The sequence below is a fragment of the Echinops telfairi genome, unplaced genomic scaffold (genome assembly GCF_000313985.2).
Source record: "Echinops telfairi isolate 266 unplaced genomic scaffold, ASM31398v2 ScPeMD7_18;HRSCAF=68, whole genome shotgun sequence".
Taxonomy (NCBI): Eukaryota; Metazoa; Chordata; class Mammalia; order Afrosoricida; family Tenrecidae; genus Echinops; species Echinops telfairi.
Genome location: NW_022103915.1, coordinates 75,840,027 through 75,856,358, shown reverse-complemented (window position 1 = coordinate 75,856,358; position 16,332 = coordinate 75,840,027). Strand labels below are relative to the sequence as shown.

Sequence of the window (16,332 nt, the reverse complement as noted above, 5' to 3'; positions counted from 1 at the left end):
AATCTCCTAAGTGGTAGTCTGATATACTCTGCTCCTATCTTTACCTAAATAACTTGGGTCCTCGTGTCATTAACTCATAATGGTCTTGTAAGGTGCAAAGTAGTATATAAATAGATGGCGTCAGTAAGAGCAACCTGAGGGTATAAAAGTTACAGCTGGAAACGGCTTCAGACTAAAAAGACAACCACAGCTAAATGCCAATTACTGGTATCACAGGCAAGAAATGCTGTCACGAACATTCCTGGAACAGCAACCTTCAAAAAAGTGGCAAGTCCACAGAATATCAACAGCTCTTGACCATAGCAATTGCCTAGTTGTAATTATCCCAAAGTAAAGGGAAAGGAATAAACAAGATTATTTTTAAATTACCTTTAAAGGCTTCCATCTGCTTCTGAATACCTGTATGCATGCAAAAGTCAAACATCAGGTCCACATACTCCTCTGCATTATCCATTGTGATCATCTGCATAGAAGAGTTCCCAAGATTATTGTTAATCTCCTGGAATGTTTCAGTAGTGCTTAGTTTGACTGCTCTTAAGAGAATGGTTTTGCACTTTCAATGGTATCAAAAGTCTTTACCTCATCTTCACCACTTGGTTTGAGATCCACAGCTGTAAAACCATATATTCTTGAAGAAGGGCAGAACTGGAAATTTAAACTGGCAAAAGAAAAAAGGATTAGATAAACTGACAAGTCTGTTTCTATTAATGTCTGAATTTTATTAAAACCCCACTGCCAAATCAATACAGTAGCTTACCGGTATTTATGATTTGTGTCTTTCATGCACAAATAGGATGACTGAGAACTAGCACGCCCAGCTGTTAGCAAGCCTGTTTAGCTTTGCAAAGATTGAATGCCATCTTCAAGAACCAGCTCCCTCTCACTTTTCCCTTAGGGCCCAAAACTAACAAACTAAGATTTTTATAAGTGAATTATGCATATATTATGCTCCCTTTTATCCCCCAAACCGAACTTATTCATACTGTGTCTAAGAAAGAAAATAAATAAAAATCAAATCTGTATTAATATAGAACCCTCATGGCCCAGTGTTTAAGCACTGTGCTGTTGCTAACCCAAAGGTCAGTGGTTTGAACCCACCAGCCTCCTCTATGACAGAAAGTTGTGGCAGGCTGCTTCCTTAAAGATTTACTGCTCTGGACCCCTGAAGGGGCAACTCTGCTTTGTTCTAGAGTTTCTTTGACTAGGAACCAACCCAGTGGCAATGGGTTTTGGATTTGATTTATAATATTTAGCCAATCAAAACTAAACAACTTGTCAGCAATTTTCTTTCCTTTTTTTATTAAGAAAGCTTAGCAATGAACTCAAAATAGAGGAAAATTTTCTGAAGGCATGCATAACAGATAATTGCATGTGAACGGAAATTTTGTAAAAACTCTGTAGTATCACCAGTAGGGATAACATTTACATACAAACGGATTTTGAGCCAAGTATGCTAACATGTATTTCCTAAATGAATGCGTCAAAATATTATTAGCTTTCAATTTTTTATACAAACTACATGTGGGGGCTTTAAACAGTTTAGGGAAAGTGGAATTTTCCTATTAACTTTTTGAGCCCCTTTGTACATTTTTAACACTTGATAAAATCAAGTGTTCTTCCAGACATGAGGATCAATAAACTATACTAATAGTTCTATATTGCCATTATATTAACAAATCAGAGGTCCAAAATGAGTTTACTCATATATTAAAAATCAGTGGAGACAAGGAAACAAAAAAGCGTTAGGACATATTCATGCAATAAGATAAACAATGTATACTTAAATCTTACCCTAAATCCTCGATGCTAAGTGGAGGCCCAGAACCTGATGGATTCTTCAAGACTAGTTCCTGTAACTTTGTGTTCTTCTCATCTTCAGAAAGACCTTTGTTGCTTAAAATCTGGCGTCTCTTGATAGCAAGGTCCTTAATTTCTTTTAAAAATCTGGCTCTGTGCGGGTTAACTAGTTCAAAGTCTTCCCAAGTTAAAATTCCATTAAACCACGCTGGGGGTTTCGGTTTGGGAGGATCAAGAATAAATTCTGATTTTGAATCCTCTTCAAAGCTTCCTACAGAGAGGGAGTCATGACCTTCTTCTGTAGAAGCTTCAGACTGGCTTTCAGTACAATGTAAATCTCTATCTCCTCGTGATTCATAAATTAGCTTACTCATATTGCTTTTAATGTCACCCATACACATAAGTTTAAAGAAAGGTTTAGAAATAGGTAAGTCCACAAGTCTATTGTCTTGAATACATTTGGCCAAGAAAATTCCAAGAAAATGAAAGAGTTTTGTGATTCTTTCGAGTTCATCGCTGTCTTGTGGAAAGGGTGCCGTGAACAGTCCACACGATCTCTGTACATAATATCCAGGAGGTTTCAGTCCTCCTCCAAGATCAACCTATTGTTTTTAAACAGGGGAAATGGAAATAAAATTACATAAAAGATAATAAATTACAAAGCAGCTATGCTTTTTATAACTGGGGTGGGGGTTGGGGGGAGACAGGATCCATAGACATTAAGTCTTTCCGTAAATTAGCTGCCCAAAAGTATGAGTATATACATTTTATAAAATAGGTTGTGGTAACTAAAGTTTGTCCTTTAGAAACAGTCACATTCAAATTACAAAATGAAAACCAATCTTACATGACGAGATTCATCATCAGGAAAGTTATCGTCACAAAGCCAAGCTCCCAAGTCAGTTCTCTGGAATTCTGCTGCCACTAAAGCATAAAACTCCAGGGTGGGTCCCAAGCCAGTGCCTTCTTCTCCTAAGAATTCAACCTACAACGGGACAAAGAGATCACCATCCGATCCTTCCTAAGTGTTGCAGACTTTACCCAATAAAATACCATTAAAAAACAGCATGGTCATATATTGAAAAATAAAATGGAGTATTTATTATTTTTTTCTAAAGAGATCAATAAGTGTACATTATTATATACCTAAAAACTGTGGTGAGCACTGTATAATATTATTTACGTCTCACAACTCTGATAAAACAAATGACCCATTACAATATTTCTACCCATTCTCTGCATTGTTCCAGAAATGACTTGTGGGAGATTTCAAAAATAAATAAATAAATAAATAACTGATAGTGCATGGTTTAAAAAAATAAAAACTGAGCATGATCTAGGTTACACCAGGGGCCTTCAAAATGGTAATATAAAAATTCTATTGTCTTTTAATTCCATTTTTCCACAAACTCAGCGATGAATCAGCATACAGAGCACACAGAATAAAATGAAGGCAACAAAAGTTTGCATGTCAAGTGAAAATCATTAAGTCTTGTGCATTTTTTGTAGAAATGTATTACTTGGTTTTTAATTTCCCAGATGACTAACAACAAATGAAGCCTGCACTGTCAGTGACCAGGTAGTTCAGATTTGTGAAAGGAGGGGTATTTGCCCTACTGTTCCTTCTGTGAGATGTCCTCAACAATACCCACAATAGCATAACTACAGCCAGAGGCAGAAAGTCGGGCTGCGGGTGGCTCCGAGAACTAGAACTGGGATCAGGGACATGAGGAGGCAAGGAGAACAATCTTGGACCATGACTCAGCAACCACTTTGAGGAGTGACCAGCCTTCGTTTCAACCAAGACCAGAGCAGTTTTTGCTGTGCCAAGGAGATAGGCGTGCATATCTACAATGTGGAGCCAATGATGGAGAAGGGGCATCTGGACCATGAGCAGGCAGCAGCATGGGCCTGGTGGTAGCAGTCCTAAGTTCTCAGAGATCTCAGCAGTGCTGATCTGGGACGATGCCGGAGAAGGCAAGGGCTCCAAGAACAAGCTGGTGCTGGAGTTTGTGAGAAACAGAAGGATTCCAAGTTGTCTCCCTCAAATATATGCCAGACTTAGCGGCTTGAGAACGACTGTACACTTGGAGGTCATCAGGAGTGGATTGGGTGTCATTCTCCGAGAGTTATCAGCTGCCTAGATCAAGCAGACACCACTGTTTATCCCACAAGTAGGGCCCACTCCCTTCTGATGAGGATAGTAGTTGTCTGTTTCCTTGTAGGAGACAGGAGAGGTCAAAAACCCTCCCAAGGGTGACCAAGATTAGGCTGCCATCATGAATCTAGGGTTCACCCATCTTGTCACATGTATAACCCTAGACCTTCCCATTCCTATGGGCACACCCTTAGCTCATCCCCTTCCTGTTACGCTTATGCCTATCAAAGATCCCCTTCCTACAATGTGTATGCCTATTGTACAACCCCTTCCTGTGAGTTATGTCTTCACCTGTAATTAGGGGGCTTGCATGTCCCCAGAGAGGATAAAAGCTGGGGAAGCATTCAAGTTTCTCTCTCTCCCTCCATGTGGACCATCAACCCGGGCTGAGGTGAGCAATGCTACCATGAATTTTGTCTGACTCCATTACTTGACTCTCTTTTAACTCTCATGCTCTCTATGACTTTACTAAAATCTTTACTTATTATCGCTGTACAATTGTGCCTACTGGAACTGTGATGATTTGTGGGGAACCTCTCTCCCCCTTAACCCCACAGGAGTTCACCTTCACCAAGCCAGTGCTGGCTGTGTGTATGTGCCCTGCATGACAAGAACGTGATCATGTCGAGGAATCGCATCTACGTGTACTCCTTTCCCCATCCATCCCGGGACAACCACAAAGGGCTCTCTGACCTCTGCCTGACCTGGAGAAACAACTATTAGTGTTCCCCGGGACACAAGTGCAGCTAGTGGACCTGGTAAGCACAAAACCTGGTATTTCCTCTGCTCTGTTTACCATCCACGCCCATCAGAGTGATATAGCCTGCGTGTCCCTGAACCAGCCAGGCACTGTAGTGGCCTCGGCCTCCCAGAAGGGCACCAGTATTCATCTTTTTGACACCCAGTCCAAGGAGAAACCGATGGAAACGCGCCGAGGCTCGGACCCTGCCACCCTTTACCGCATCAACTTCAGCCATGACTCCTTCCTCTGCGCCTCCAGTGATAAGGGCACAGTCCCTATCTTTGCTCCCAAGGACACCCGCCTCAACAGCCGCTCAGCGCAGGCTCAAGGTGGGGCCTATGATTGGGCAGTACCCAGACTCTCAATGGAGCCTGGCAAGTTTCATGGTGCCTGCAGTCTGCCTGCATCTGCGCCTTTGGACGCAATACTTCTGAGAATATCAACTCTGTCACTGCCATGTGTGTAGATAGGACCTTTCACAAATATGTCTTCATTCCGGATGGAAACTGCAACAGCGAGGCTTTTGACGGATACCTTGACATTTGTGATGACTTTTGAGGACCTGGGGGGCTATGTTATTAACCTGCACTAGCAGTTTGCATAGCTGTGCCTTTGGAGGGAGGATTGAAATAGAAGCCACAGTCAGCAAGCATTAATTCGGGTTGTTCAATTTTCATTCAGTAGAGCTAGATGTCTGTAAACAGCAAAGCACTTCTTCCTGACCGCATGCCTGCAGGGTCAGGCCAAGCAAACAGCCTACTTACTCCCCAGGCTCTGAGCCTGGAGAAGACCCGGAGGGAAGGCCCTAATCCAATCTGAAAGGATTAAAGAAGATCTCCAGGAAAGAATCTCTGATGTGATAAATGTAAATAAAAACAAAAATACCAACAGCCAAAATAAAAAAATAACATGGCTACAGAAATAAAGTAAATTCTATACTACCCTTTGCTGGGACATCACTAAATACAGACCAGTGGTATAATGTAGCAACGATGAAAAATACAACTTTTCTCTAGTTCCTAAATGTTTCCTCCCCGCTCCCACTATCATGATATGAATTCTACCTTGCAAGTCTGGCTAGACCAGAGGATATACACTAGTACAGATAGGAACTGGAAATCTAGGGAATCCAGGGCGGATGATCCCTACAGGACCAGTGGTGTGAGTGGTGATAGTGGGAGGGTAGAGGGAGAATGGGTTGGAAAGAGGGAACTGATTACAAGGAACTATACGTGACCTCCTCCCTGGGGGACAGACAACAGAAAAGTGGTGAAGGGAGACGTCGGACAGGGCAAGATATGACAAAATAACAATTTATAAATTATCAAGGGCTCACGAGGGAGGGGGTAGCAGGGAGGGAGGGGAAAAATGAGGACCTAATGCCAGGGGCTTAAGTGGAGAGGAAATGTTTTGAGAATGATGAGGGCAATGAATGTACAAATGTGCTCTACACAATTGATGTATGTATGGATTGTGATAAGAGTTGTATGAGCCCCTAATCAAATGACTAGAAAAAAAAACTACTGAGCACCATGTAAGTCAAACAGTACTATGAAATGATAGAACAAAGTGCCAGCTTCACGTGGGCATGTAATAGCATAGTTTCACAGAGGAATAAGACTTAGAGTATAAAAAGGAATGACTCTTTAGTCTAGGTTTCATTAGCAAATATGATGTGTTCTACAAATATCCCAGTAGCTTCCCACCCCAAGAGTTCGGTATTCTTTCGTGCTCATGAGAAGCACTAGACCCAGACCTCTAAGGTTAGGGCTGATGGCCTTCCAAGAGGTTCTGTGCAGATGACAGGGAGCTCCCTCTTTAGTTTTATCTACTGTGGTTTCTCAACAACACAAGACAAGGCTGGGTCCTTCTAATCAACCCTGCTCCAGAAATGAAAACTTTAAGGCGTACCTCCAGAACTGATTTCCGATCTGCGTGGATCTGCATGACATTCTCTGCCCAGTCCATCAGTGATTCACCACGTGGCACTTTAACTCTCTCATGCTTGAGACGACCAACTCGAAACTCTCCAGGATCATCTCTTCTGACACTACTTGTGGTTCTTGTTCGTTCCACAGTGGCTTCACGTCGGTTTTGTAACCACACTATTGCTCTGAAATAAAAAATTAAAAGATATATAGAAAATGTACAACAGACATTAACAATTTAATGTACTATTAACCAGCAATAGAATTCTAGTATTAAAATAAAATGGTAAAAAGGATCTTAACAGATTTGCATGAATATTCCTTCCTCTATGAATAATACACAGCAACCTTTATCACAATTTGCCATAAACTGAGAAAGTGCTGAGCCTGTATTTTATTTATTTCAGCAATCAACAGATCATAATAAAGCTCTGTCATCCAAGCCCCACATAATACATAAAAATATAAACAAAACATTTCCTACCTATCAGAGAAAGTGAAATAAATTTCATCTCTTTTATTACTATAATATAAACGTAAAGTGACCATCAGAATGGTTATTGTGATTTTAAATATTTTTTCTTCTAACAACAGAGACAGCCCAGTTAGCGTGGGAGAGAGAACCTTGAAACTAGGAACACAATGTGGGTTTGACTCTTGTATGCTACAGCCTATTTTTTTTTTGTTAACTCACGAAAATCAGCTAAGTAGGTTGAAAATCTATTTCCTTATCTATAAAATAAAAATCACAAGCAATGTAATTTATTACATAAGTTTTAGTGAGGCTCAAATAGCAAGATATATAGAAATGTTTTATAAGTAGGGTACGGCTGTGGAAAATATAACTTAAGTGAAATTTCTAAGAACAGGTAAAGCTTTAATATATAGAGTAGGTAAAGAGCTCCTAAAACTCAGTTGTGAAAGACAAATGACCCAGTAAATAATGGGCAAAGGACACAAATAAACATTTCTCTGAAGACATAAAATAGCTAAGACACACATGAAAAGATATTCAACCTATTAGTCCTTCAGGAGATGCACATCAAGACTACAGTAAGCTACTGTCTCTCACCCACACTGAGGGCTATGTATTTATGGATGGAAGGAATGTAAAACAGGGAATTCTACTCTGTAGAAGCTTGGTGGTTCCCTCAAAATGAAACAACAAACAACTAAATGATCCAAGAAGTCCACTCCTAAATATAAGCCCAAATGAAATGAAAGCAAGGATTCTGACCAAAACTGTACATGGGTGTTCACTGCAGGATTATTCATAATAGCCAAAAAAACATTTTCTAGGTCTACACACTTCCGAGGAGCCCTGGTCACAGGCGCGGTGGTGGTGCACTGGGCTGAAATCTGTATGCAGTCAGCAGACTGAAGCCCCAGCCAGCTCCTGGGAGCAAGGCGGAGCTTTCAACTCCCGTGAACAGTTCCAGTCCCAGAAACCCACAGGGGCAGTTCCACCTGTTTTATAGAGTCGCCATGGGTCACAACTGCCACAATGGCATTGAGCTTGGTTTTTTGGATGTACACTGAAGGTGAAGCTTCTATTTCACCCACCTTCCCCTTGAGTTCTGCGCTCTTCAATTTACACCTAATCAAAATGGCAGTTTGGGCTTCCTTGGGAATTAAAATTGTCTTCCTTTTCAATGTTATTTCAGTTTTAGGAACAAACAAAAAAGTCTCAAGGAGCAAAATCAGGGCCGTAGGGTAAAGGGGAAAAGAATTTCCAATAAAATTCTCACAGGAGAGTCGTTTGTACTCTTAAGGAATGGGCATATGCATTGTGATGGAAAAAGTTTCCTCACCTTTTCTGGCCTTCATCACACCAGTAGTTTTTGAAACTTTTTTAAAAATTCATTTTATTCGGGGCTCTTACAACTCTTATCTCAATCCGTCCATCCATTGTGTCAAGCACATTTGTATCTATGTTGCCATTATCATTTTCTTTTTAAATCATTTTATTGGGGGCTCGTATAACTCTTACCACAATCCATATATAACATCAATTGTGTCAAGCACATTTGTACATGGGTTGGCATCATCATTCTCAAAACATTTGCTTTCTACTTGAGCCCTTGCTATCAGTTCATTTTTCCCCTCCCTCCTCACCCCACCTCCCTTATGAATCCTTGATAATTTATAAATTATTATTATTATTATTTGTCAAGTCTTACGCTGTCTGACGTCTCCCTTCACCCACTTTTCTGTTGCCATCCCCCAGGGAGGGGGTTATATGTAGATCCTTGTAATCTGTTTCCCCTTTCTACCTCACCTTCCCTCCACCCTCCCGCTATCGCCACTCTCACCACTGGTCCTGAGCGGTTCATCTATCCTGGATTCCCAGTGCTTCCAGTTCCTATCAGTACCAGTGTACATCCTCTGGTTTAGTGGGATTTGTAAGGTAGAATTGGGATCATGATAATGGGGGGTGGGGAGTATTTAGGAACTAGAAGAAAGTTGTATGTTTCAACGTTGCTGCACTGCACCCTAACTAGCTCGTCTCCTCCACGTGACCCTTCTGTAAGGGAATGTCCAATTGCCTACAGATGGGCTTTGGGTCCCCACTCCACACTCCCCCTCATTCACAATGATATGACTTTTTTGTTCTTTGATGTCTGATACCTGATCCCATCAACACCTCATGATCACCCAGGCTGGTGTGCTTCTTCCATGTGGGCTTTGTTGCTTCTGAGCTACATGGCCGCTTGTTTATCTTCAAACCTTTAAGACCCTAGACACTATTATCTTTTGATAGCTGGGCACCATCAGGCCGTCATCATTTTCAAAGCATTTTCTTTCTGCTTGAGCCCTTGCTATCAGTTCATTGCTTCCCTCCTACCCTCCCTCATGAACCCTTGATAATTTGTTTTTATTTTTTTTCCTTTCATGTCTTATACTGACAGCTGTCTTCCTTCACTCATTTTTCTGTTGTCTGTCCCCCTGGGAGGGGGTTACATGTAGATCATTGTGATCGGTTTGCCCTTTCCCCCCCACCTTCCCCTTCCCCTCCTGGTATTGCTACTCTTATTGGTCCTGAGGGGTTTGTCAGTCCTGGATTCCCTGTTTTGAAACACTCTTAAAATGTCTTCATAATTAAGTTGACGCCTCTTTGATCATCCTCTGTCCTTTAAGAAAAAATTTATCAAGATGACCCCTTTGGGGCTCTGCGTTGACCACTGTGCCTTGAATTTAACCAACCTAGCAGATCCCCTTGGAAGCCAGTTTAGACTGGCCCTCCTTTCCCCCCTCTTTTTGGGGGTGGAAGAAGCACCTAACAGTAAGTGCATTACTGAGGTAATTCTTAGGTAGTTACTAGCTAAGCCACCATAAAGACATGTTTGAACATAATCTGTTCAGAATCAACCTGTGCAGATAGGGTTTGGAGCAATGTTTTCTGGCTTACAGGCCTAAGAGCAATGTTTTCTGACTTACCGGCCTAAGAAATTCTGACATAATTATAAGTCAGTTACAAAAGGATGGATGCTGTGTGATTCTACTTACAGTCATCTCAGTGAAATACCTAGAAAAGGCTATTTCCTAGAGGCAGAGAGATGGAGGTATGGAGGGCTTGGAGGTAGGTGAAAAAGAAATCTTACTGCTTAACAGGGAGCAGTGTTTCTGCGTGTGATGACAAACATTCACAAATAGATGGTAGCAAAGGTTCCACAACACTGTAAATGTAATCATGCCTCTGAGTTGTGTGGTTAAAATAACAAACCTTATGTTATATACCATCATGCTTAAAAAAGAAAATGACCAAAAGAAAGAAGGAAAAAAAGCAAACAGTATCTTATAGAAGGAAACAGCTACATTTTAAATAAGTTTTTAACACCTGCTGTTAAATATTATTCTATTCTGGGTACTTAAGCACTAAACAAATATTTTTGAGCACCGACAGCAGTGAACAAAACAGGTAAAATTTAACAACAGAATAAGTTAGTGAAATATGTAGTAAGCTAGATGGTGGCAAGAGAAAAACAAAGGCAAGGGAAAAGAGATAAATGTTATCAATCTTACAAACGTTACCAAAGTTATTCAATACCAGCATTCCATTGGCTGTTGGTGGGAATTTCAGCTGCTAGTAACATAAGTAAGCCACTAAAGAAATGTGTACTGTCTATTAGTTAATGGAAAGATTTGATTCAATCCACTGTTCCAACATAGCATACATAATAGAGATTCAGTCTTTAAAATAATAACATCTTTAAAAGAACACAAGGTAATATGAAGGGACTTCAAAATTTAACAGAAAAAAATCCATTATCTTTTAATTCAATTTTCCTGTGAATTTTCCAAAACCCTTTGGTATATCCCCTTCCCGAATCCTGACAACAGTCTATTTTTAAGGTTACATAACACTAAAAACCATTTACTCTACAAATATAAAAAGATACATTCCTACCTTGATGCACCAAAGGCTGTACATGTGAAATAAAGCTGCCTAGTTTCAAATGGTATCAGGAAAGGACACTTGCTAGTTAACTGTTCACACCAATCTGGCAGAGCTCCACTTGCCAGCGCTAATGGTTCCTAAAAATTAAACACAGCTGTCTTAGTGCTATAAAACAATGTTAAATAGAGAAAAAATTAATTCTTGTATGCACTTAAATACATGCAATGGCCAAACAGCCAACATTACTGAGTCAGAGGGGACGAGAGATGGTGGGAGGTAGAAAAGGAGAGACAATACTTTGAAAAGTCCAGCCACCACGAAATGAAGATTTCAACTGCCGGGACCGTATTACCTCAATCTGTTGTAAAATTTTTGTTGTTATTTTTTTGCTAGTGAATTCATCTGGTGGGAAAGTGAACTGAAGCAGCTCTTCACCTTCTGTAAAATTAATTAATAAAATTAAGACCATACAGGCTGGTTTGCTACTTAAAAAGCTGTGGCGATGGAGCAAAGCTTCTTACAGACCTTCTTGGGATACTCTTGAATAAGGGTCACTTGCGACTATATACAGAATGCGCAGAAGCTGAAGGACATCTTCTACTCCACAAGAGTTCTGTCCATTGCCTGCCTTGGCCTGAGGTTGTTCTTTTGTCAAATTAAGAAAATCACTATTTTGAAGAGTAGAAATGGCCCCCTGGTTTAACCCAGACTGCGTTCCATGCTCACAGAAATCCTGTAGAAAAAAAGTGACCATTAATTACATTTTCAAAAATAATACATTATTCTGTTGCATCAAAGAGGCTGAAAATTTTCATATTTTCTTGTTTTTAAGTGAAAACACAGCATTACAACAAGCCAGAAACCAGTGTGACCTACATAATTAAAATTCCCAAATATAATAGAACCATTATAAGCCACAGTTAAAAGTCTGATCTAATGCCACAAGCCATATTTGAAATTTTAGCATTGGCACATGAACAACGTTAATTCAACTGATTTTTTTCTTTTCCATGTTTTGGGTGGTACATTCCAATGATGCCCTCTTCCTTAAGAATCTTTAGAAGGTGCAAAACAAAGGACAAAGCCATTCCAAATCAAAATCATGTTCTGAGGCCAATATATACCTTGTATGCAGCTATGAGCTGAGAACAATTTCTGTTTTTCCTAATACTTTTATTAGTGCCAGTTAATTTCCAGTGGCGCAGGAAAGCGGCGTCTGCATTCTTCTGCAGGTAGGTTATCAAGTCATTCTTTGGTAATTCATCAGTGCCAAGGTATTGTTCCACATGCTCTACAGACCAGCATCCCTACAACAGGAAAAACCAAATGTTGGTCTTTCCCATTTATAATCTAAAATATCTCACATGCATTACCTCAGATAGCGTTACTATCATGCATTTATTCTAATTTAAACAGAATTCTGTGTTAAGAGATTGCTTGCTCATATTTTTAATTATAACACGTTAGTTAGTCTTTCTCTTTACTACATAGCCAGGGATAAGACTCATTTTCTAAAATGACATACCATTTTTCCATTTTCCTTTTCTTTGTCAGAATCCTTCATTTCTCTGTACATGATTCTAAACGTAAAGATATTATTCAAATTAATTTATAAATTAAATTACTTGTGGTTATTTCCTGCAAAGCTTCAACTGTTAATTTAAAAACTTATATGCATGACTGTCATTCATTTACCGGTGCTTCCATTACACATTGAACTCAGAGAATTTTTAAGAAACAAAAAAACCCATTTGTTAATCATATGGGAAAGGAGAAGAAATCATGGTTTATAAATTTAGTATCACTGCCAAGTGGGCATATATCTAACCAAAGACTTTAAAGATATGAATCTCCTACATTGTTATAGCCTTAATAAAGTGTTGTTAATTAAAAGGACAGGATGAAAATCAGTTTACTTCTAAATGGAAAAACGGATTAAAAATAACTGACTAGAAGAGCTTACATTCATGTAAGGTAGTTGAAATAAAACTCTCAGCTTCATTAAAAATTGAATGCAGAGAAGAAAAAAACTGAACACAGACAGAAAACCAGGATGACTTTCTGTTCTACCTCAAGAGGAGCTAACTTGTTTTTAGTTACCAGACTACAAGATTATTAAGGATGTTAAAAGAACATTAGAAAAATACATAATGAAAATAAGGAACACAATGTTAAACGTATAGAAAATAGCGAATACTACCCTGTTTCCCCGAAAATAAGACAGTGTCTTATATTAATTTTTGCTCCCAAAGATGCACTAGGTCTCATTTTCAGGGGATGTCTTTATTTTTCCATGAAGAAGAATACGGTACACATTTATTATTTATTGTTTTATTAAGAGACCTCGTACTTCCTGTGCGCTCTGGCTGTGCCCGCTGCTACAGTCCAAAGTTATGGTGGCTGGGGGGGAGGGGGCTTATTTTCGGGGGTGCATTATATTTCAGCGAGAGACAAAACTGTAAGTAGGTCTTATTTTCAGAGGATGTCTTACTTTCAGGGAAACAGTATGTTTAGATAGGATAAAAATGTTTCATACATTAATTTATCAATTTGTCATGGTAACTCTCACTGCTGTAAACCAACAGAAAAGAGCCAAATCTTTTCGTTCCTATGAAGCAAACTGTAAAAATACTACGCTCCTTCGCTTATTTATGAAGGGTCTTCAAAAGAAAATAATTGTATTACCTTTTTGTTCTATTTTCATCAACTTTTTGAAGCTCGGTTGCACTAAACAATATATCTACTTAAAACAAAAAGTCTCTTACGTGTATGTTGGTTCCCAAATACGCCTAAGTTTATCTGATTTCACATTGCCATTACAGGACAACTGAAGCAATTTCTGCACATAGTAAAAGATGGTTGATCTGAAATTGGTGAGTGGTAATTCAACTTCTCGAGTTGTTCCAAGACCTGTAACTTTCAAAGTAAGGGCTAATCGCGGTGACGGTGTACATTCAACTTCTTCTAAAAGCTCTGAATGTGGTGTTCCTAAAATGTGAAACACAATTATGTATACATTTAAAAGTGATCTAGAAAGGCTGCATGAAACCCAAGTGGTCTGCAAATACAAGGAGGTTTCAAAAGTTCATGGAAAACTCTCAATGTCCTTTAATTCTATTTTCCATGAACTTTTTCCCCCCAGGAACTTTTCTACGAACTTTATATTTGCTAAAGGATTAGCAGTTACTTTAAAAATATAAAATAAAATTTTTTACACATTATATATATTTCCATATTTTATATTTTTTAATATTTTCAATCCCAGGCCTACATGGTTTGTGAAAAGCCAGTCCCAGCATAGAACTTATGTATATTGCATCTCACCCTCACTGCCCTGGAGTCCATCTGACCCCCAGTTGACCCCACACGATGGGGAGAATAGCCCGCGAGCGTGTGCGACAGTAACTCTTTACAGGAGTACAGACTCGTCTTTCACTCATGTACATAATATAGATTTTTCATTCTTATATATAAACACATACTAACTTCTAAAATTATCTAAGAAACATTTTAGTTTTATAAATAATAATAAACATTCTCATAAATCCTAAATAAAAAGAAAACCACATACTCTAGTAAGTGATCCATCAACATTTAGCTTATACTAAGTGATTGAGTCATGAAGTAAACATATACATACACTAATACAATTAGGTTCAGAGTGTATTTGGTTGTTAATTCTTTTATTAGTTCATGAATCTTTTCCTCATATCACAGTAAACATTATACCATATTCCAAGCTATCTTTTCCCCAGCACGGTATACAATTATACCCTAGATGAATCATATTCTTGTTATTGGACACAACTGAGGGCATTTCCAATTTTTGACAATATAAATAATACTTCTTTAATCATCAATACATGTAAATCTGGGTGCAGAACATAAAAATTAAAATCTGTACAGTTTTTTTTGAAGGACTTACAAATGATAAAAGTTTTTCCTAAAACTTACTTTATAGCCAAATGTACAAGCAGCAACTAATTTAACTACATCCATCTTATTGCCACCTATTAAAATTAAATCTGAAAAACTGGTAGCATACTGTACCTGGGGGTGGAATTTCTAGATCAGTGGTCTGCTGGACATTAGTACGCCCAGGCCTAGGATCGAAAGCAGGAACCAGAGCAGAAAACTGCCGCTTCAGCACGTAGTCATCATCCCATGTTCTCCGGCGTCCTCCTTTAGTTTCATATTCCTCTTCTTCCTATTAAAACACAACCCCACTATGGTCAGATAGTATGAGATGATGAATTTCGTTACTGCAAAAAGTAATGTGCTATCTATAAATTAAGATGCGTTTTGAATAGTTCCCTATAGCTGTCTTAGTTCCTATTTAGCAATCTTTAAGCATGAAAATACACACACACACACACACACACACACCTACCTAAGTATATTAAATTCTTAGTAATACAAATGTACCAAAATTCTGTTGTACTGGTGATGGTTGCCCACATCTACACGTGACCAAATAACAAAGAAACATACACTCATGTATCAATTTCCTGGTTTTGATTTTACACTATAATTATATAAGATGTAACCAAGAGAAATGGTGAAACCACAAAAGACACTTCCATACATTTTTTGCAATTTCATATGAAATTTTAAAAGTAAAAGTTAAAGGTTTAAAATGAAGGTTTTTAGGCTTGAAGTTAAACAAGCAGCCATCTATCCGGGGAAGCAATAAAGGCCACATGGAAGAAGCACACCAATCCGTGTGATCACAAGTTGTTGATGGGATCAGGTATCAGACATCAGAAGACGCAAAACCCATCTGTAGACAATTGGACATGCTCTCACTGAAGGGTCGCAAGGAAAGGACGAGCCGGCCAGGGCACATCATAGAACTGACAAAACATACAACATTCCTCTGGCTCTTTAATGCTTCCTTCCCCACCTCACCCCCTCTATCATGACCCTAGTTCTATCTTAAAAATTTGGCTAGACCAGAACATGTATACCACTTATAGATATGAGCTCTCAACCCACAGAATCCAGGACAGATAAACCCCTCAGGCCCAATATTGAGAGTAGCAATACCATGAGGGTAGCAGGAAGGTTTGGGGGTATGTGAGGGGGGGAGTGAAGAAGGGGGAGAAATGGGGAAATGATCCCAATGATCAACGTACAACAACCCACCCCAGGGAGACAAATAACTAAAATGTGGCTGAATGAAGACAGCAGACTGTGTAAAATATGAAAATAAAAATAACTGATAAATTATCAAGGGTTCACGATGGTGGGAGGGTGAAGTAGGGAGAGGGGAAAAAGAGGAGCTGATACTGGGAACCGATTACAAGGA

The 16,332-nt window shown here is 39.1% G+C and overlaps 1 protein-coding gene and 1 pseudogene across 6 annotated transcripts in view; one reads left to right on the top strand and one right to left on the bottom strand.

Annotated features, from left to right (window-relative positions):
* The window catches only part of HECTD1 (HECT domain E3 ubiquitin protein ligase 1), a 100,957-nt gene that overhangs the window by 4,588 nt on the left and 80,037 nt on the right, over window positions 1-16,332 (bottom strand). For 5 of the 6 annotated variants that reach the window (XM_004698519.4, XM_045287858.1, XM_045287859.1 and 2 more), the window contains 12 exons: window positions 15,075-15,231; window positions 13,790-14,012; window positions 12,550-12,604; window positions 12,149-12,331; window positions 11,550-11,757; window positions 11,377-11,462; window positions 11,034-11,161; window positions 6,609-6,810; window positions 2,645-2,782; window positions 1,792-2,399; window positions 580-658; window positions 370-463 (listed from right to left, as the gene is read on the bottom strand). In XM_004698519.4, coding sequence (XP_004698576.1) covers window positions 370-463; window positions 580-658; window positions 1,792-2,399; window positions 2,645-2,782; window positions 6,609-6,810; window positions 11,034-11,161; window positions 11,377-11,462; window positions 11,550-11,757; window positions 12,149-12,331; window positions 12,550-12,604; window positions 13,790-14,012; window positions 15,075-15,231 — 2,161 coding nt within the window. The remainder of the gene's footprint in view (window positions 1-369; window positions 464-579; window positions 659-1,791; window positions 2,400-2,644; window positions 2,783-6,608; window positions 6,811-11,033; window positions 11,162-11,376; window positions 11,463-11,549; window positions 11,758-12,148; window positions 12,332-12,549; window positions 12,605-13,789; window positions 14,013-15,074; window positions 15,232-16,332) is intronic. The other variant, XM_045287861.1, reaches the window with a different exon arrangement.
* Window positions 3,542-5,412, top strand: LOC105978241 (annotated as a pseudogene).